General features: G+C 38.9%; 2 protein-coding genes across 2 annotated transcripts; both read left to right on the top strand.

Moving 5' to 3' along the window:
* Positions 1-6,047: 6,047 nt before the first annotated feature.
* Positions 6,048-15,346, top strand: spon2b (spondin 2b, extracellular matrix protein). Its single transcript, XM_017716169.2, has 6 exons — positions 6,048-6,290; positions 7,436-7,670; positions 7,927-8,150; positions 9,620-9,811; positions 9,901-10,084; positions 14,509-15,346. Exons 2-6 carry the CDS (start codon positions 7,445-7,447, stop codon positions 14,685-14,687), a joined length of 1,005 nt encoding a protein of 334 aa, XP_017571658.1. The 5' UTR covers positions 6,048-6,290; positions 7,436-7,444; the 3' UTR covers positions 14,688-15,346.
* A 2,468-nt stretch (positions 15,347-17,814) lies between these two features.
* Positions 17,815-21,949, top strand: si:ch211-255i20.3 (transmembrane emp24 domain-containing protein 11). The gene is made up of 5 exons (XM_017716184.2): positions 17,815-18,067; positions 18,273-18,364; positions 19,518-19,643; positions 20,579-20,725; positions 21,644-21,949. The coding sequence occupies exons 1-5, from the start codon at positions 17,935-17,937 to the stop codon at positions 21,791-21,793; spliced, it is 648 nt and encodes a 215-aa protein (XP_017571673.1). The 5' UTR covers positions 17,815-17,934; the 3' UTR covers positions 21,794-21,949.
* The last annotated feature ends 276 nt before the right edge of the window (positions 21,950-22,225 follow it).

Below are 22,225 nucleotides of genomic sequence, written 5' to 3'. Positions count from 1 at the left end.
AATAACAGTAATATGCTTTGTGTCAGTCTGTTTACATTTATTTTGCTCTAAACATCACATCAACATCATTTAAGTACTCATTTAAAGGTGGAGGGCTTAAATGGGAGAGAATGTTCCATGTATGAAAGGCTGCAGCACGGCTTTATCTGTTTAAGCACTAAGTGCTGCATTGCCCTGCCACAACTGTTTAGATGGAGATTTAGGACAGATATGAAAAACGCTCTAAAAAGGCATGCTAACAGAAAAGCATTACAAGACTCAACATTTAAGTCATCAAACATTTTATATTCTATTTAGTTATGATAAAGATATGTTTTCTGCTTTTTTTCCTGATGCTGATAAATAATTGTACTCAATAACTTGGACTTACTGGGCATTTTGACTGCAAATAATTAAATAAATGAAGGGTGGGCTCTCAACTTTTGTACAGTACAGTATTTTAATAAGGCTTCATAGTGTGTATGGTATTTCTTAACTGTTGGCATCACAGATGGTTGTAATATGCAATTCAGCACAACCACAAATCAAAAAATACATTTGGGATTATTAAGCTCCTCTTCAGCTCCTCGGGACCACCGGTGGTTCCAAAATGCACTTCATCGTGTTCTTCATAACGTTCATATTTCATGAGCTCCATTCAGAAGCTGGGCGTCGTGTGAGGCTGTAGCTCTTCTCTCCAGTCTAATAGACGGTGATGTCATTTTAAACCCTTATAATAAAAGAAGCTGAACTTTGTTTTTCTACTGAAAGTCGACCCTTTTTTCCCCAAATCTGGGCTCTAAACTATAAACAGACGGCAAATAAACTATAAACAAATAACACAAAGAGCATCTGATATTTTTGGCTTTCAGCGGTAAATTGTAAGCATTTAGCAATATATCTGATCATAAAACACATTCTGTTAATTTGGGGAGCTTTTACAAAATAAAATAAATAGAATAATAATTAACATTTATTTCATGCAGTTACTGAATCATTTCTCTTAAGATTTGCTCATGTACATTCAAACCAAAATATACCCTGGAGAATAAGAGGTTGAAAATGCTTTTCAATGACAGTAACACTTAAATATTATTATTTATACAGTTAACATTTCTACACCAATATTACTATTTATAATATGAACAGCATTTTACTTTTAAAGGAGTGATTCTGTTGTGGTGAATGCATTTACAGAAAGTTACTAGACTAAAAAATGTGAATTTTCACAGACATACAAGTTTTTTGATCAGCACATTTTAGTTTTCCACATGGAGCAAATGTTAATGTGGAAAACTGGAATGTTGCAATGACATTTTCCAATTAATTTAGCTTGAATTAGTAGAAAGCTGGGTGTAAACACCCATTATAGGTACAGTATGTTTGTTCGAGTTAATACCTTGCCCTCAAGTTACGTATGAGTAATCAAATCTAATCAAATAATTATCCAAGTGACATATGTTTTAATAAGGGATTATGAAAACATGTCATGTGAACACTGTGAAATGTTTTGTGATCACTGTTTAATTATAGTTAGTTTTATACAATAACATTACATTACACTGCCCTGTAATTTTGTAAAACTTCAAGAAAGTACTGTAATGTAATTTTACTGAAAAAAAACTGACAATAAAACTGCTAAAAAGTTCTTTAATTAATTTTACTGAATAAAACTGACTGTAAAACTACTAAAAATTATGGTAATGTAATTGTACATTGAGCTTTATTCAGTATATCTAAGGTGTTTCATAAGGTGTTCCTTATGAAAAGTATTTATTTATTTATTTATTTATTTTCACAATAGGTACAGTATGTTTGTTCCAGTTAATACCTTGCCCTCAAGTTGTGTATGAGTAAGCAAATCTAATCTAATCAAATAATAATCAGACTGACATATGGCTCAGTGATCAGTGCAGTCAACAATAATGGAGCTTTAACAATGTTATACTAAAGTTGACCAATGCAAGGCGTATCATATCATATATGCAGCACGATATTTGTAAAATATTATACTGGTTAAAATTTTGTTCAGTCAACTGATATTCCTTACTTGCATGAACAGACCACTAGCTTTGCCTTAAAACTATGATCTGAATTATTTATTTGAAATTGTTTTGGCTTTTAGGTTATTCATATAATTGTCACAGGCACTTGTGTTTTGAGGCTAGAGAGTCTGAAAACAGATTAACTGGTCACATTCTCACTAAAAGGGAAGTAAACAAGTTTTAGGGTGTGTCTGGTCTGTTGACAATTTTGTGGGGTGGACAGAGCCGAAGATATGTAGATTTCTCCCAGATTACTGGTCATGGTCTACATGAAACAGTTGAGATACACATCAAACATTCATGCATTCTTGATCAAATCAAGCATTCCCGGCCATAAGTTGAAGGATACTTGAACAACATTTAGCTGCAGCTCTGCAAGCCAAGCATGAAGCTGAGAAAAGCTTCGGCTAGGGTAGAAGAAGGCGCAGCTGGCTAACAAGCTCCAGGTTGGTTGACAATGGTAAATGAACTTAAATGTTTGCTCAAACCCAGGTTAGGAAAAAGTTTGTTTTAGATAAGAGTTTGTTTTACAGATCTGAAAGTAGTATGAGCTAGCTTGTTGGTTAAAATTCACCTTCTGGTCTTCTGCGCAAGCTGAGGCACTAAGGACTAAATACTAATTTAAGGACTGAATACTAATATAGATGCTTTAATTGAGCTTTAAATGAATCAGGCATACAGTTGCAAACAAAGATTAGGTCAAATTATATATATATATATAATATATATTTTGATTTGTGAAGTGAAAACATCAACTCTGCAGCTAACTTAAACTTAAAAAATAAGTTATATTTAAAAATTAAAATAGTAATTGCAGCAAAAGTTTGGACACCCTTGTATTTGTAAATCCTCAGAACTTAATTACTTCACTAAGCCTTAATTGTCTCATTACGACTGGTAAGGCGGGTCAAGAACTGTCATTAGGAATTCATGTGCTAAACTTTGCTCTAAAACTAAATGAATGAAGCTAACCAATGCCTAGAAAGGAGCAGAGGAAGGCTAAAACAAAGTATAAAAGCATTTCTAAGCACTTACATTTTCAACTCGGTCAAATGTCATTGGGACATACGGAACTGTGGAAGTCAGGGGAAGAACTGGAAGATCAAGAACTGGATGAACTGCTCTTATAATGGCCAGAAAGGCAAAGCAAAACCCCCATATGACAGTAAAAGATCTGCAGGAAGTGGTGGTGCACCATTCTACCGTGCAGAGTTGCTTGCACAAACATAATCTGCAAGGAAAATTCAACTGAAGAAGACCTTTCCTGAGACTTCATCACACAAGTCAGCGTCTGATGTCTGCACAACAGGAATTTTGATAAGTGCTGTGGACTGAGGAGGTGTTGATGAAAATAACACTTTGATAAGTGTTCATCATGGGCTGATTCTAGCATATCTTGTAGTTTTGGATCATCCAGTTAAAAAAAAATGCACAGGTAAATATAAGAATGAATTCCAATAAATATCAGCAAATTCTGGGAGCAAATGTAAAACAGTCAGTCAAGAAACTCTGAAAGCCAGCTTAGACAACAGGACATTCCACTAACTTGAACAACATGGAAAATCTATGGGTCGATCTTAAACTTGTATGCAAGGTGGCTCAGAAATGTTGCTGAACTGAAAGTGTTCTGAAAGGAAGAGTGGGTAATAATTCCGAAAACAACAACAAAATGATGTTTAGCTGACTGCAAGACAATGGTAAACAATGGTATCTACCAAAAAAGTTTTCTAGTAGGGTGTCCAAACTTTTGCAAATGCTATAATCACTATTTTTTTATAGGTTAATCAAAGTTAAAGTTAAAGTAACCATTAACATTTGTGGATTTTTTAAAAGTAGCTTCAGAGTTGTGTTCTTTTTTAACTTTTAAAAATGAACAAAAATGTAAATTGGCCAGGGGTATCCAAACTTATCCAAACTCATATCTGTATCTCCCTGGAGTGTGCTTTGGGCACCATGGGAATAAGCAAAGCCTCAACAGGATTTATCCAAACAAAAGTATGCTAGCAACTTCAAATATTCCAAGTTGGCAGGAAATGTTTTGGCAAGTTTGGTGAGTAAGTAAGGAAACGATGATGGCACCAAACGGCTTGTATTCCATGTGATACAGGAAATTTTTACTGTAAACCTAAATATCTTAGAGACATAGTTGGTTGCAGTTGCTCCCACCACTTGTCTGACAGCAGGAATTTCCACACAAACCTTTACATGTGCCCAGACAGTCTAGGCCTCAAATCAGCCCCTATAGCAAGGTCTTTTAGCGAGCTGGCTAAGTGATAAGCAGCCACGATACATTTCTGAACAATGATTGCTGATGAAAAATGTGTCAGTCATTACTGGGGTAAATCATATTTCAACCATATCATAATCAACCAAATCATAATTCAACCATAACCTGTGGCTGTAATTAGCCAGAAAAATAATGATGGACATACATTGTGGCATCACAGCAGTGGTTTCATGGATCCAGCCAATACTAGAATTTGAGGTGTGGAAAGTAGCTACACCCTTAAAAAGAAAGGCGTCAAGTGGGTCATAGACAAGCAATTTTTAATACCCTAAAGAACTGTTTAATAAATGGTTTTTGTATATGCGATGATGAGATGTGCGAAGAAGTGTGAAGAAGCTTTTTAACGTTTCTAAATTGTTCTTGGTTTGGACGTATTTTTCTAGAGAAAACCTTTACTTGGTGTAAAACTTTACTTTATGTGGATTTTTTTAAACCTTAAAAAAGTTTTACAAACATTTTTGATAAAAAAATAAAATAAAATAAAATAAAATAAAATAAAGGACTCTGCTATAAAATAGCTACACCCTAAAAAAAAAAGATGTCATGTGAATTAACGTCATACACAAACAATTTTTGATTCCTTATAGAACATTTTAATAAATGATGTGTGAAGAAACTTCAAGTTTCTAAATAGTTTTTTATATTATATGAAGGTTTTTAAGTTTTAAAGTTTAAAGTTTTAAAAAAAAAAAACTTTTTGAAGTAAAAAAAAACTCCACATCACTTTAGAGTTTCTCCTAGAAAAATATGTCTAAACTACAGAGCCCCACTGGTGACATCCCGTATAAATAAAAATAATGCGTGGCCACAACTTAGTAAGCGGTGGGAACGAGATCACAGCTTATTAAGTGAACCAAAACAAGAGCGATTTAGAAACCTTTATTTTAAGTGTTTATTTTCTGTTTGGACGACGCCATATAGGCCTTTTTGTGCCTTTTTCAGACAGAGTTGAATAAAAATGAAAAATGAAGAGACATAATATCTCAAAATCTCGTGCTGTGGTCCTGAATAGAAACGCCAGCCAAAATTAAGCCCAGTTTAGGGCTGATAGGAGGTGACTCGGTTTCCAAAACAGCACAGTTCAGAGTGTTTACAGTCAGGCGAGTCAGACACACTACCGACTAGACTGCTTCCCTCCTGTTGCAGATGCAGCCTCTCTGTTCTGCATTTGATCTCAGCATTTTGCAGTAGTCCCACACTGACCACATGCAGTGACATGTGACACTTTAAATGAATATTGAACAATGGCTGACACAAGGTGACCCCAGAGTGACACCAAACCACATGTCCAACACATTGCAATGCTCCAAAATGACTCACAAGAAACAGATGCTAAAGGCTCCTAAAAGCATGTCCAGAAAAGAAGAGGAACTGGACGCCGCTATCTTAAAAACACACACAAACCTCTCGCTGCAAATTAAGTGTGAGGAAAACTTGAGAGAATTTGGAAAAAGGTTGGGGAGACAAAAACGTGAGCATGTGGAAGCAATTACGCGCCGCATGCGGGATCGGTTAGCTTAAGGGTTAGCAGGGGTGCCGGGTGCCTCTAACGCCGCGGAGGCGGCAGCCAAGTCTGTTTCCCCACTCAAAACCGCCACACCCCACCCTTCTCACTCTCCATCTCACTTCAGAAAAAGACTACTACTAAGCTCTACATCCACAGTTTCCCTGAAGAGTTTTGCCAGGGAGGCGGGGGTGGGGGAGGGGTGGTGGGGGGGGATGTCCCTTGATTCCAACTATGACCTACTTGTCTAAACCGAGATGCTCGCTAATGGACGAATCCTATACGGAATCGTAATATGGAATATGGAGAGCTCGTTGCTGGGAGGGGTCAGGAGGTTATTGATATTGTTAGACTGTGGGGACTGTGCAAAGGAATAAATAGCTGGAAAGACCGTCCGGGTCTCGCAGTCTCTCTCAGACAGCCCAGGCATAGGTGACCTCCACTCCACTCAAGCTCATCCGTCTCTGCAAACCCTGTAAGTAACATTCATGCTCTATTTCATCAAATATGATGTGACAATATTTCCTTTTTTTCCAACACAAAACCTGTCAAAGTTATTCCGGATGCTGCACTGCTGCAGATGCCACAGATGTGCGCAAGATGTGTTATCTGGGTTAGAGGGAGAAGACAAATATCTATACAGTACATGCATAAAAATGTTTTTTATTATTTTTTCCCAACATTTCTGCGCAAAAAATCATTAAGAACTAAACAAAGTCTTTGAGCTTTGATTGGAAATGTTCCATCCTTGCAGACCCAGAATTGTTCACAGTGGTGGTGATAGGAACCAGACGTCTGAAGCCTCTAAAAGCTCCAGCACATAAATTATTTGCACAAAAACGGTTATGAATAATGCCTGAGATGTAGTTTTATGACAGGCTTGACACATTTTTTTGGGCTTAAATGTATTTTTTAAGGAATTCATGGTGCAGGGCATTACTGGGCAAAATAAGATTTTAAAGTTTAAATGTTTTACGCATTAAAAACTCACAAGGCACATGTAGGTTTAGGATATAGCGATATTTGTCATGTAGACATCGCAACACCTGGTTCTTATCACCACATCTGTAAAGAGATCTGAGTCATCAAACCACCCTGAATCACATTAAATCACCCTAAATGACTCTGTTTACATCTCAAGGGTTGATTAATGAAGAAATATGTGTTTGGAAAGAATTCCTCTTTATTGCACATCGCTGAGTGTTCTCAGATCATCTTTATTATTTGATGCGGAGAAAAAAATATCTATCTGGCAAATCGTTTGTGATCAGAAAGTGTGCTGAATGTAGCTGTGACACATGGGAGAACCTATGCATGAGGCACAGTCAATTCCTATAGCTTCTTTTCCCTAAAATTTTCCATGACAATCATTTAATATCAGTGCATCTCGTGCCGAAATCCGGCAACTAGTTAAGCAGACCGGCATTCCATTCTCATTAGTAAATATGTCACATGGGTGTTTAAAATCCAGACTTTTCACTGCTTCTCCACATGTGTGGACTTGCTGCCTCGACGTTTCAAGACACACCTCAGAGTTTCAATGTCAGTTATAAAGACATGGCACGTGTCCGTGTTAGTGTAGCAAGTAACAAGTTCATTATTTCCGTGCTATGTTCTCAGACAGCCAGCATGGAGAGGATGGAATCTGTAAGTCAGAGCCATGCACTGCAGTGGTTCACCCTAATACTGACCCTGCTGAGTGGAATCGGTGCCATGCCTGTGAGCGTGGACTCCGTTTGCTCGGCAACATCCACAGCCAAGTACAGCTTGACATTTACAGGCAAGTGGAGCCAGACTGCTTTCCCCAAGCAGTACCCCGTTTACAGGCCCCCTGCCCAGTGGTCTCCGCTCATTGGTGAGTAGAAAGCTCTGTCGGACGTGACTAAGCGATTTCGCCTAAAGGTAGTTTGATTTGCTTTTGATCACTTGCAAACTTTTAAGGTACACCGAACAAGAATTAGGCCACAATAAAAAGAAGCTACTGACTCTTTGTTTCTCCTGCATTTAATGTACAGTTAACAGTTAACATTGCGAAGCCTTTCCACTGCAGCTGATCATATTTACATCGCATTTAGTATCATAAGCTGCAAACTTTTATGTACACTCTGTAGGGGTAACGCACAGCTCAGACTATCACATCTGGCAAAAGAACGAGTACGCCAGTAACGGGGTGAGAGAGTTCTCGGAGAAAGGAGAGGCTTGGACTCTGATTAAGGAGGTGGAGGCAGCTGGAGAGCGCATCCAGAGTGTATATGGCCTCTTCTCTACACCAGCTGTGCTTGGAGGGACAGGCCAGACGACCACAGAGTTTGAGGTCTATGCAAGACACTCTTTTGTAAGTACTCAGTACTCGATGCCACATGACGTCATTCAGAATAATCCTTTTTTTTTTTCCTGTTGTGGGTCATATTTACCCCAGTGGTCAGCACATATTTAAATTCTGACAAACTGCAACAGGATAATCAAACCTACATGCTTAAAAATGATGGTTTATTCAAGAACACGGTTCTATATAGAACCATAAACACTCAAAGAACTCTTTGCATGATTTGCACTGTGAAATGGCTCTTCAGATTGATGGAGAATGTGCTGTAGACAGTTCCATATAGAACCTTTCTGAAAAGGGTCCTATATAGCACCAAAAAGCGTTCTTCTGTTCTTACAATCTTGACGTTAAAACAATAGAAAAAACCTATTTGGAGCTACATAGAACCATCTACAGCACATTCTCCATCAATCTGATGCATAGAACCCTTTAATCCTGCAAAGGGTTCTTTAAGTGTTCAAGGGTTTTTTTAGTAAAGAAAATGGTTCTGTATAGAACCATGAACAAAGAACTCTTTGCATGATTACAGGGTTCTTTGCACTGTGAAATGACTTGATTGATGAAGAATGTGCTGTAGATGGTTCTATATAGAACCTTTCTGAGAAGGGTTCTATATAGCACCAAAAAAGGTTTCTTCCGTTGTTACAATCTTGACGTTAAAAGAATAGAAGAACCCTTTTTGGCGCTACATAGAGCCAATTAGAGCATATTCTCCATCAATCTGAATGCAAAGAGCCCTTTAATTCTGCAAAGGGTTCTCTAAGTGTTCAAGTGTTCGTATAGAACCATGTTCAAGAGTTCATATAGAACCATTTTCTTTAGCAAAGAACCTTTAAGAACAATCTTTTTTAAGACTGTAGTTTAGTGTTTTTTAATCTAAATGACATCATTTATCTTAAAAGTAATTTGGAATAAGATCATTTTTGAAACTAGCATTTCGCTGTTGTTGGGACAAAACCTCGTAACTCATAACATAATCTGACATTTTTCAGTTTTTGGCATAATTTGTAATTACCTGCCACCCTTTACATTGTTTGTAAATTTCATGGATGGACTAAAAGAAATGACCCAAAATGACCTGGAAAGACGTCTGGTTCCATTGACTTACATTAAAAGTAAAGTATGTTTTTTCCTTCTCCTGTAAAGTTACTATTTTGGAGATACGAGGTTTTGATCTGACAACAGTGATTTATTATAAAATTATAGGTACTATTTTAAAGCAAATGCAGAATATATATATATATATATATATATATATATATATATATATATATATATATACTGCATTACTCCTCAGAGCATTCCATATAAAGTAAATACACAATTAAAGGGAACCTACTCATTATGAATAATCAACCTTTCCAAGAAAAACCAATGAGGAAAAAGTCCAAGTGCCAACTCACAACAGCCACATGCAATTGCAAGTTACATATAGACTGCAAACTCGACAGAACGCTAACACTGTGCTCATTTTGCAGTTGTCCTTTATTATGCGGATTGTGCCAAGCCCTGACTGGTTTGTCGGTGTAGACAGTCTAAATCTGTGTGAAGGAGACCATTGGAAAGAAAACATAAGCCTTGACCTGTTTCCTTATGATGCTGGCACAGACAGCGGCTTCACTTTTTCTTCACCCAACTTTGAGACCATTCCCCAAGACAAAATCACACAGGTAAAACATCCCTGACCACGAGCATCCGAGTTGACGAGAATCCATGATCAGGGAACACGAATCACTCCGGTTTCTCTTGTTCTTCTCAGATTACATCATCATTTCCAAGCCACCCAGCTAACTCTTTCTTCTACCCTCGACTGAAGCATCTGCCCCCAATAGCCAAGGTCACGCTCACCAAGGTCAAGACCAAGCAGATCTTTAATCTGCCCATTGAGCCAACGCAGTCCAACCAGATCCCCACCGGCAACGAAATAGACGAGTCTCTCATAAGTAAGTCCTGAAATATCACAAAACCATTTTGCACCAACGAATTCTCAAAAGTGTTGTGCAGCTCAAACCAACACATCCTCAATGCAGCCAGAGCAAGGATGGAATTTACACTCATTCCAAAAAAGTCCATCATCCTCAACTGTGCAGCGTGTCCCAAAAATATTGACCTCATTTGGGATGTGAATACCTGAGTAACTACATGTCGTACGCAAACGGAATTAAATAGGCTTCATGTTGAACAATACAAGATTTGTTTATCAAAATTCGAACAAGAAATTCAGAGGGATGTAGATTTTATAACCAATTTCACAGCTTCACAGATGTTCAATATGCGCAGCGTCAAGTCGGACCGCCTTCCTCTTTCAATACCTTGTGCCATGTCCAATTTTCCTTTACAGTCGGTGCATTTTTATTGAATTTTCTCTAAAATGCACGCTGCACACTCTTGTTTGACTGTGCTCGAGCATATTCTAACACACAAAATGCCTTTCCATTTCCAGTGAACGCCGTTCTTCAACCTGAAAAATAACATTAAAAATTAAACTCGGTTCGTTTTTACACACTTTGTTCAAATTTGAGATCATTTGAGGGAGAATTGGCTGTCGTTAGACCATGAAATGATCAATTTGTTTAGGACACCCTGTAGTTTTAATACATTTTTTTCCCAAGAATTTTTATAGTTACACAAAACAACAAACAACAAGGGGACGGGCAGCAACAGACAGCCAAAACAAAAACAAAGAGACATAAGAGACATGGACAGTAAGAGTGACCAGAGGTACAACATCACAGTATTCAATGCACACCTTGCAGGAAATCCAAAAATACATAACACAGAGGTTTGCCATGTTTCAACAGTTATGGGGTTAGCATGGTTAAGTCACTCAGCAGTACATTCAGGTTTTGCTATGTTAAGTAAATAAACAGCCGAGAATGAATCCAAGCAAAGTCCAGGTGTGATCCAGTTTTCTAGGGTTGTCTTTTTAACAGCAGTGAATCCAGAAAACAATAGTTTCCTCTGTATAGCCTTTAACCCTTCATAGGATTTGTCATTCAGGACATAATTATATTCGATTTCCAGTAAAACACTGAATTTATATATTTCCAGAAATGTTCAACCATATGTACATATGTAAAAATGTACCAGGAGCAGTGATAGTACATACACTAGAAAATACCACTGCTGTGTCTGATCCACTCATGCCAGCACAACACACCACCAACACATCAGTGTTACTGCAGTGCTGAGAATGATCCACCACCCTCTGTGACCACTGAAGAACAGGGTAACAGAGTATCAGAGAAACAGATGGACTACAGTCTGTAACTGTAGAACTACAAAGTGCAGCTATACAGTAAGTGGAGCTGATAAGAAAGAGTGGAGAAACAAGGAGGTGGTCATAATGTTACTGTACATGACAATAATGGGTTGTTATACGGTGTAAAGTATGCTCAAATGAATAACCTTGAAATAAATAAGCTGATGCACTCGATTTTTGGATGTTCTGCTAGGATTAGTCCAAATAGTTCCCCATTCCGGGTACTTTTAATGGACCAAACGAGAATTTATGTTAAATCTAAAGTAGGCTTGTAGCAAACTGTGTCAGCAAACCTTTTCATCCATCCCCATGGTGACCTAAACAACAAATCCCAAACAAGCTGATGGGGGCCACCCATTTGGAGCTTTCCGGCCACTCAGCAGTCAGGAAGTGTTTGTCATGGAAACAAAACGCGATTTCAAGTCCAGCCATCCTTTCCGTTCCATGTTCCATCCTTCTGCTTTCCTACTTGTACAAGAAAAGGTCCGAATCTGTGATAGAGATTAACATTTTACAAGGTCACGACTTCTGGATGGGCCTACAGAAAGAGGATTACCAGTCATGCTCAATAGGATATAATATAAAAAACAAATTTATGTTTCCATGAACATGTTTTCAGTGGTAAACTGATCTAGAGAAGGACACAACCAGGCTTTGGTTACATAAATGTGTGAAGTCCACACCTTTTCTCCATTCTAGCACTTTGGCTCATTAACAACACCCAAGGCTGAGCCAAAATACGACTCATTTTGGGTGGCCCATCAACATTTTACTGCAGGGTGCTGTTCATAAGGCTTTATGACACCTATATAAGCTTGTCATAACAAATGACATAACCGTTCATAAATGTTCATTAATGCTTGTTCCAATAGACGCCATCAAGGTTAAACTTGCCAGTTTTGATTGAAATTTGCTGAAGTAGTCTTTATGGCAGATGACGCCTTAAAATAAGCATTTATAAGCATTTATGTAGGGTTGTGTCAGTTGCCATGACAAGTTTATATAGGTGTCATAAACAGCACCCTACAGTAAAGTGTTATGCATTTTTTCTATAGCAATCTTCTTTCAATCTTAATTTATGTACACAGAACATGCTTCTTCACTGCAAAAAAAACAAAAAATGTTAACCTGTAAGGAAAAAATACTGACCTGTAGAGAAAGTGCCATGATCATGTCAAGTCAGGAGGCTTTTATTGTTATTCCATCTCTGTACAAGTACACAGTGGAGTGAAATTACGTTCCTCCAGGAGCAACACGGTGCAACAAGGAATAAAAAGTACAAAGTGGGAACGTGCAGACAAAGTGTGCAAACAAAAAATTAAGCCAGCTCCCAAGTGGCACAACGGTCTGACCGTTGGCCGTGTCATCAGGAGATCACGAGTTCGATCCCTGGTGATGCTGCAGCCGTCTATAGTCGGGAGTCCAAGAGAGCACAATGGGCCTCGCTCTCTCTGGGTGGGTAGGCTGGCCCTCTTCACCCCCCCACCATCACTCAACGTGATGATCGTCAGTGCAGGCGCCTGTTAGCTGACGTAACAGATCTGGTGGTTTTAGCGGTCAGCTGTCCTGTGATGTTGCGTGAGCGGCATTTCAAAAAGAAGCAGTGGCTGATTTCACAGCTCTCTGAGGAAGCCTGTGCTAGCCTCACCCTCCTAGCGTTGATAGCGTTGTGTGATTGGGGGAGTCCTAACTAGTGGGTGGAATTGGAGACGACTAAATTGGGGAGAAAATTGGGAGAAAAAAAAATTAAGCTAGAAACAATAATAAATACGATAAATTAAACAGGCATTAGACACAGTAAACAGACAGGACAGTGCAGCACTCATTTCTGGACATGAGGTAGTGGAATAAGGTGCAGAGATATTTAACATGCTGTGATCTGTGAGGTTAGAAAAGAAAACCTTGTATCTCCAAAATAGTAACTTCACAGGAGAAGGAAAAAACCTACTTTACTTTTAATGTAAGTCAATGGAACCAGACGTCTTTCCAAGTCATTTTGGGCCGTTTCTTTTGGTCCATTCATCATTAAATTTACATGCATTATAAACAGCAACAGGCATTTACAGATGATATAAAAAAATGGAGATACAAGGTTTTCTTCCGACAGCGGCGACATTTAGAAAGACTACAAAATAAACTAAATATTTTATTATGAAGAGGCAGCTGACTTTGAGGTCTGGATCCATCCAATATAAACATTATAAAGGTATTATTTGCGAGTTCAACAAGCAGCTCCTCTGTCTCTGCGGTCTGCTAGATATGCAGGGTGCATAAACAGGTCTTGACTGTTGGGTTGAGCTACGTCACACAGGCGCTGATCTACAGAGCTAGACTGGAAGGCTAAGGATTGATTTGCTTCCCTTCTCACACAAACAGACCATTTGCACCACCCAACACTTTCAAAGCGGAAAATTTGGGTTATGATCAGGCTAAAAATCATATAGTGTAGGCCCAGCTTAATTGCTCATCACTGTTTTTAATAAAAAGTACCAGATGAAATAGACTGTGACCAGGCTAATAATGTCAGCTGAGGTAACAGATGATTTGCATTTGTCTGTTTAGACTGACGGCCTCTCTCTGCGTTTATTTCAAGCCACACCACCCACTATGGATTTGCGATCTCGGTCTGTGTTAAATATAGTACAGTAACACTAAAATGCTGAGTGGTGTCACTGACTTTGGTGCCATCCAGTGGGTGCACGGTAGCCTGTAGACTTTTTTTGTTGAGGGGGATTATTCGAACATATTTCGTGTATGTTCTTACAAATTCAAATGCCAAATTTGACTGGAATGAACATCCCTTGCCCTGCGATGGACTGGTGACCTGTCCAGGGTGTAACCTGCCTTCCGCCCGATGACCGCTGGGATAGGCTCTGGCTCCCCCCATGACCCAGAAGGAAAAGTGGCTTAGAAGGCGTGACTGTGTGTGTGATTTTTGCAAAAATTCCTTCAAACTACTGTAAGGGCGAAAAAGACATCTTTAACAAATTACCCTGGAGAGCTGAGTGGCTTGGTCATACTTTATGAGTCACGGCTCAGCAGTATCCCCATTTTTCCACTCTTCCCACACATTTTTGTAATTTTTGCCATTGTCTTTGTCCTCAGATACTCCTCTTGACTGTGAGGTGTCCGTCTGGTCACCCTGGGGTCTGTGCAAAGGTCAGTGTGGTGAGAAGGGAGTGAGACATCGGACCCGATACATTCATTTACAGCCAGCAAACAACGGTGCAGCCTGCCCTCCACTGGAGGAGGAGAAAGCCTGTGTCCCTGACAACTGTGTGTGAAGACCTGCTAAATGAGGCCTAACAATTTTCCCCCTTAGCCTTATGCAGAGCGAGATGTGGCTTGGACTACAGATTGAAAAGAAGGCTTGTCTGTCTACACAGTTCCATAATATGACGACTGTTAGCGGTAACCTTCGTACCGATATTTCCAAACTGACTAAAGCATTCCATAAAGACTAGTTAGGGCACAGGACTGGTGGCTCATGTGGGGAAGCCAATAAGATTATAAGGACTACATAATAAGCGGCATACTGAAGCCAAAATTAACATGGCCAAAAAGACTTTTGAGAGTGGTTCCAATAAAAAAGACCTCGGAGGGAAAAAAAGAGAGAGACTGGCACAAGAGCCTGCACTGTTTACGCCATAGTGCAATAAGTGTCCCCCAGAATAATGTACTATAAGAAAGCAGCGTTGGCTAAGCTAAGCCTTTCTTACTGATGCTATGGAAAGTAGCAAAGGTTGCTACGAACTGCTGCCCTGATGAGTGATTGACCAGACACAGTCCAGTATCAAATCAAGCAACTAACTCGAATAAAGGAATAAGGGCAAAATAGTTCTTGTCTATAATGTGCTGTATGTGTTGTTAATGCTTGTACATTAATTGCAATACATTGTACATATAAGCTGTAAATATGAACAAATAAACTGGTTCCTGTCAACGGGTGTTGTTGATTTTTTGTTGTTGTTGTTGTTTACAGGCAAAAAATGTAATTCATAGAAATTACCCCAAATTAGACAAAACATGCTTTGTGATCAAGGTTTATAGAGCTAACAAGCAAAGGAGGTTTACACCCCAAATAGCACATCTATTTTTACTTCAAATTAAAAATAACTAATTCATTGAACCTAAAATTTTAGCATAGCACAGCAATAAAATGTTAAATGTAAACACTAATAGAGCCGCAACTATTGTCTATTTTGATTATCGGCTATTATGATTATCGATTAATTGGTCCATTATGACTTCCATTAATCAGTTAACTGGGAAACAAAAACCTGAACTTTTTAGTCTGGCTTTAATATTTCACTCAGCAATTTTAACTTGTAAAATCATATTTTATGGCAATTATGACCACTGGTGGGCAGTAACTAAGTAAATGTAACTAGTTACTGTACTTAAGTATTTTTGGTGTATCTGTACTGAAGTTTCTCCAGTCTGGGCGACGTTTTACTTTCACTCCACCACATTTTGAGAAATCTGTCATTCCTTTTGGTTTCTGTGTGTATAAAAACGTAACATGTCAAACGAAAGAAGCGCAAAGCCAGAGCACCAATCAGGGCCCAGTGGTCACTTTGTTTAGAGCTGGTTTTGACCTGTTGGTCATACCAACCCAGTGCAAGCACTGTGGATCAGACACAGCAGTGCTGCTGGAGTGTCCACTCACTGTCCACTCTATTAGACACTCCTACCTTGTCAGTCCACCTCGTAGAAATAAAGTTAGACATGATAGCTCATCTGCTGCTGCACAGTTTGTGTTGGCCATCCATTCAGTGCTCAGAATGATCAACCACCCAAATAGTACCTGCTCTGTGAGTGTCCATGGGGGGGTCCTGACCACTGAAGAACAGGGTAACAGAGTATCAGAGAAACAGATGGACTACAGTCTGTAACTGTAGAACTACAAAGTGCAGCTATACAGTAAGTGGAGCTGATAAGATGGACAGTGAGCGTAGAAACAAGGAGGTGCTCATGATGTTACGCCTGATTGGTGTATGTCTGGTATGTATGGTGTATGTATGATGTGCTGTAAATGACTCTAAAGTAACTGGTATATGCCTTTATAATGCCTTGTGTGTCAGTAGAGGGGGTCGAATTTCGAGCTAGACAGCTTGACAGAAACTTTAATAATTTCTTATTGTTTCCAGAAATACTTGAAATATTGAGTAAAACATCTACAAATACGTTTTGGTGCCTAGTTTATGCTATCTCAATCTTTTTATAAGTTTTTAATGAATATAACACAACAGCAACCTATGGCAAGTGATTCTAAACTTGGATGATTGTGTTTGAATATTAAGGTTTTTTGCCATTAAATCACCATCAGCTGCGTCAGGAAACATCAGCCACCACAGATCTCAGCCTCAGATGCTCCACCTACAGAGGTATGGACGCGAAGCTGGTCACAATTATCAGGACATTGTGAGCTGCATTCTGATTGGCTATCTGCATATCCACGCACTGTTTAAAAACAATAGCTGTTCTTTGATGAGTCCTTTGGAGCAAGGATTGGAAAGATAGTTGCTACACATTCACAACACTACATCTTTAAAAGTTATAAGTTTCTTTGAATCATTTAGATGACAGTAAGCAACATTTCCTCATGTTTTCCAGAGCATACCACTTTTTTTTCTCAAGTTTGTTTCGCTGTAGGCCCATTTTGAGAATAGCCTGCCTCTTCACATCATTTAGAAACAACAGTGTAGTTGTTATTTTGTAAGTGAGTCAAGCTACTGTTCCTGGGCTCCCGAGTGGTGCAACCAACTATCATGAGGAGATCGTGAGTTTGATCCCTGGTGATGCTATGGTCATTCTTGGCCAGGAGTGCAGGAGAACACAATGTTCCTCGCTCTCTCTGGGTGGGTAGTAATAAAGTGCAGTAATAAAAGATGCATAGTAAAATTTGGAAAAAAAATTTAAAAACAAACAATTTCCTCTTAAAGTCAGCGATTCTTAAGCAACAAAACACACCAGACTACATTAGGCAGAAGTCAGTCTTGCAAGAATAATGCATGATAAACTAGCTGCATGAGCCCAAACTAAAGAACCAAACATACTGTGGCCATTTGACAACATTTTGGATAAGAAGGAAATATGATAAGTTCAATTTTTTGCCAGATTGTTCATTTAATAGCTTCTGCCTGCGTCTAGACTGCCAACTTCACCGATTCCTGATCAGCAATCGCCGCTAAAAACTTCAGGTCTTTTGTTATCATATTCATCATCATTCTAACAGTCATCACTGATACAAAAGTGTAAGGAACAGCCAGTTACACAGGGGCCTTTATGAGGCAGAACAACTAATAGGTTAACTATTTAGGTTTCTTTATCAAAGCAGTTGAGCTCTTGCTGCAGTCTTATCGCTCTCCTTTCTCCTAAGTTTGTTTAAACACAGAGAAACACATCACAGGTGGACGTTTCACACGCTGAACTCACCTTCAGCTCCCACAGATCTCCATCTTGACCATTCCATTGCATTCTTGTTTTGTATCCTTATCCTTCACTCTAGACATTATATCTCAAGCCATCATGATGAATTCACGCTGGACTTACTTCGTGATTGCATGCTTTGGGAGTCTGGCATCTGCAATGTACTTTGATTTGGTGCAACAGAAGGAAAAGTGCATCATTGAGGAGATTCCAGAGGACACTCTTGTCACAGGTGAAGCAAGCATGCTACATTCAATATCTACCAGTTTACCTATTTTAGATGTTCTGTGATTTAATCGCATGTTCAGGCTGGAATGTTTACAGTCTATTTACAGTATAAGCACCATAAATGTAACATTAAGATGGTTCACTTTCATTATGAAGCTACCTAATGACAGCGGTAAAGCAAAAACAACTGAGTTTTCTCTTCCCTTCAGGTTATTTCTTTTTAGAGCACTGGGATGGAAAAAAGCAAGACAACTCTCCACACCTTGGCTTAACTGTCACTGTCAAAGACCCTAACCATGAGGTTGGAGAAACAGATTACACCATATTAATTACACTGTGTACACCAGTGGTGGACGAAGTACATAAACCATGTACTTGAGTTAAAGTAGAGACACCTAAGGTAAAATATCACTCCAGTAAAAGTAGAAGTTCCTCCCTTTAGACCTCCACTTGAGTAAAAGTACTAAAGTATTTACCTTCAAATGTACTTAAGTATAAAGTAAAAGTACTAAAAGAGTAATTCTGGCTCTGATGTCCTGTTATCATTTTTATAACCAGACTGGCTTCATGAACTCATTTCAGGTGAAAGTCCTCCAGCGTCTCTCTTGGTAAACCAGTCTTTTAATAGAACGTCATTAATTAGTGACGCTGACGTCTATTAAAATGATCAGAAGCACAAAACACTGAAGGTAAACAGTTTCCATCAGGGAGAACCGAGTGGCTCTGAAATCACTTTTTACACACAAGCAAAGTTTCAGTTTCAGATTTATTTACAACTTAGTTCCAAGTTTAAGTTGAATAAAAACTGGCTTTAAACTCAGGATCACAGATGAGCTCCTTTACTATGTTGATCTGTAGGCGTCTGTTCATAAACATAAACCAGCCCAAACTCATTTACTATAAAATGAAATGGTGTTTGTAGAAATTCAGAAAAAAGCCGCGTCAGTCTCGACTGCATATGTGGACATATTTCTATATTGAGCTCTATTTACACAAAGTTAGGTTAGTTCATCATTTATGTTGAACAGACTCTCCCAAAGTTTTACGCTGCGGCGCTGACGTTGAACCGTGTGCTGCACTGGGTCGGTATGACCAACAGGTCAAAACCAGCTCTAAACAAAGTGACCGCTGGGCCCTGATTGGTGCTCTGGCTTTGCGCTTCTTTCGTTTTGACATGTTACGTTTTTATACACACAGAAACCAAAAGGAACGACAGATTTCTCAAAATGTAGGAGGAAAAAGTCGGATATTAGACTCTGAAATGTAGTGGAGTGAAAGGAGAAAGACGCCCAGAACGGAGAAACTTCAGTACAGATACACCAAAAAATACTAAAGTACAGAAACTAATTACATTTACTTTATTTAGTTACTGTCCACCACTGTTGTATGCTTTAAAATCATTTCCGCTACCTCACTGCACACAAGAACTATTGAACAACTTTTTTTGTGTGCAGGTACTGCTGATGAAACGTTTTGGTAGATATGGAAAGTTTACTTTCACATCTCATGCATCTGGTCAGCATTTCATCTGTGCGAAGTCAAACTCTACCAGATTCTCTGTGTTTGCAGGTGAACGGCTGGTGAGTTGAGGCCTTATGAGGGCTTATAACTTAAGGTGGCTATACATTTATGACTTATTGAAGTCTGTCATGGAGAGTAACACCAGAGTGTGTAAGAATGCAAAGGTGGACATTTTTTTATTTTTAAATTTTAAGTTTCTTTTGTTTGTTAGCCCTTGTGTGGTGTTCAGGTCTGTGAGACCTGATTTTAAAAGTTTACCAAAAGAAAAAATGATGTGATTTATTATTATTTTAACCTCAGATTCTTTTTTTTGCTCATCTTCTGCGAAGAACATATAAAATAACCCATTTTCAGGGTCTTCACTCTGTTCACCCCCCACACATTTATATTACACATGTGGTGTTGGGCTGAACCCACGGGGGGTAAAAGTGTGGAGGTGCCGTGTCCTTCACCCTGTTCTCCTCCTACATGGCCTGCTGTTAGTGTGTGTGTGTGTGTGTGTGTGTGTGTGTGTGTGTGTGTGTGTGTGTGTGTGTGTGTGTGTGCGTGTGCATGAGTGTGTGTCTGAGGGTGGACAACATGGGCAGGCTGCTGACTGGCTACAGCTGCTAAAGGAGAACCCCACACTGGACACTTGTGATAGTTGAAACATCTAGTATTTTTAGATAAATTGTTATGGCTGTATTGATTAAAACAACAAAAACAAACAAAAAAACAAACAATAATACGGTCTGCCAGACCACTGAGTAATAAACATGAGCACCACACAAGGGTTCATTTCAAACAGCATGTGTTTGAACTCATACATAGTTCCTGATTTTTCTAGCTATTTGCCTGGCAGAAGAAGTTCCTTCACAATGCGTACACTTGCCTCTGCCATATTCTGTGTACTGTACCAATGACTGAAACTCACAAATGTTAGTTTTGTATCTAAATGATCAGCCAATGCATCAGCCCAGTAACAAAATACATTACCTTTCCTCCTGACGAGCAGAAGGTGCACATGGATGTCCAGATGGGAGAGCATGTGATTGATCCCAGCGCTGAAAAGGCAAAAGACACAGTCAAGACAATGGAGTACAAAATAAGGCACCTCATTGACCAGATCCGATACATTAGCAAGCAGCAAGACTTCCAGAGGGTGAGGAATCAGTTCAAACCAGAAAGCGTTTAGGAATAACTAAATTGGCCTCAAAGAAATTACACACACACACACACACACACACACACACACTTTTCTAAGCCGCTTCTCCCTCAGGGTTGCAGGGGGGGGGGGCTGGAGCCTATCTCAGCGGTCATCGGGCGGACAAAGAAATTACAAATAAGCCTAATTCTGACCATGTTTACAAAACTGTATTGTGTTTAAAAGGCAGTTCCACCGATTTTTTTCAAAATCTCTTTATCATTCAGTGGTTGAAATATAAGCGAAGTCATTCACAGTGGTTAGATGTGCAATGGATCATTTATAGAGAAAGTTAAAGTCTCAGATTTATTTACAGTGGTGGTGATAGGAACCAGGGGTCACCATGTCTACAACACAAATATAGCCATTTTATCTACTATACAAAACCACCAGTGAACCTAAATGTACCTTCTAAGTTTTGTATGTAATGATGAAGATGGCAAAATAATAGTAAATAAGAGTAAATTTTAAAAATTTTGGGAACTATTTTGCCTTAGAACAATCTTGATGTATCCCTCCACCTTAAATAGATTATAATAAATTGATTACAATACGTTTTAGGCCAAAGCTTCATCACACAACTAAATCCCTAAAACAATGCCTCAGACATCAGGATGAGAATTCATGACCATTTCATGTAATAATGTTCTGTGAAGGAGCTTTTCAGAGGTGGACGTCTGGTTCCTATCACCACCACTGTGAACAGTTCTAACACTGTTTCTCCAGACTGGAGTATTTCACACCAAACCACTCTGAATGACTTTGTTTACATCCTCACCATTTAATTATGCAGATATTTCGAGAAATTTACCTTTAACCACGTATTAAGCATTTAAGTGCAATTTGCTTAAGCGTTTATTGTGCTGTTACTTGCAGGACCGTGAGGAAACCTTTCGTCAGATGAGTGAAGAAACAAATGGAAACGTTTTGTGGTGGGCAATTATCCAGACCTTGATACTGCTCACCGTCGGAGTCTGGCAAATGAGAAGCTTGAAAAACTTTCTAATCGAAAAGAAGTTGGTCTAATAACTCAAGCTGACATGTCATGTAAAATAAGCATATCTTTATCAGCCTACCTGACGTTTCCAATCAACTTGGTCAGCCTTGCTGCATTAATTAATAGGTGTGTAATCATGTTTTGTTGTATTACCTGACATAATTACCTGAAATAATAAAGGGCTGTTACAGTTCATACGTTGTCCGATTTTATACCTCAGCTTTAAAGACAAACTTCACTGATTTTTCAGAACAAATCTACATAATAAAATAGTCCAGATGTGCTCATAGTCATTCAGAGTGGTTTGGTGTTAAACGCTCCTTTCTAGAGACACTTAGTAGTCATTATTGTTCACAGTGGTGGTGACAGGAACCAGACGTCCACCCCTAAAAGCTCCCTCAGAGAAAGTTATCACTTTATGAATTGCTAATAAATACCCTGCCTGATGTCTGACACACTGT

Source organism: Pygocentrus nattereri, chromosome 8 (genome assembly GCF_015220715.1).
Source record: "Pygocentrus nattereri isolate fPygNat1 chromosome 8, fPygNat1.pri, whole genome shotgun sequence".
NCBI classification, from domain to species: domain Eukaryota; kingdom Metazoa; phylum Chordata; class Actinopteri; order Characiformes; family Serrasalmidae; genus Pygocentrus; species Pygocentrus nattereri.
Note: the sequence above shows the minus strand (reverse complement) of the source record. Positions and strands in the feature narration are given on the sequence as shown.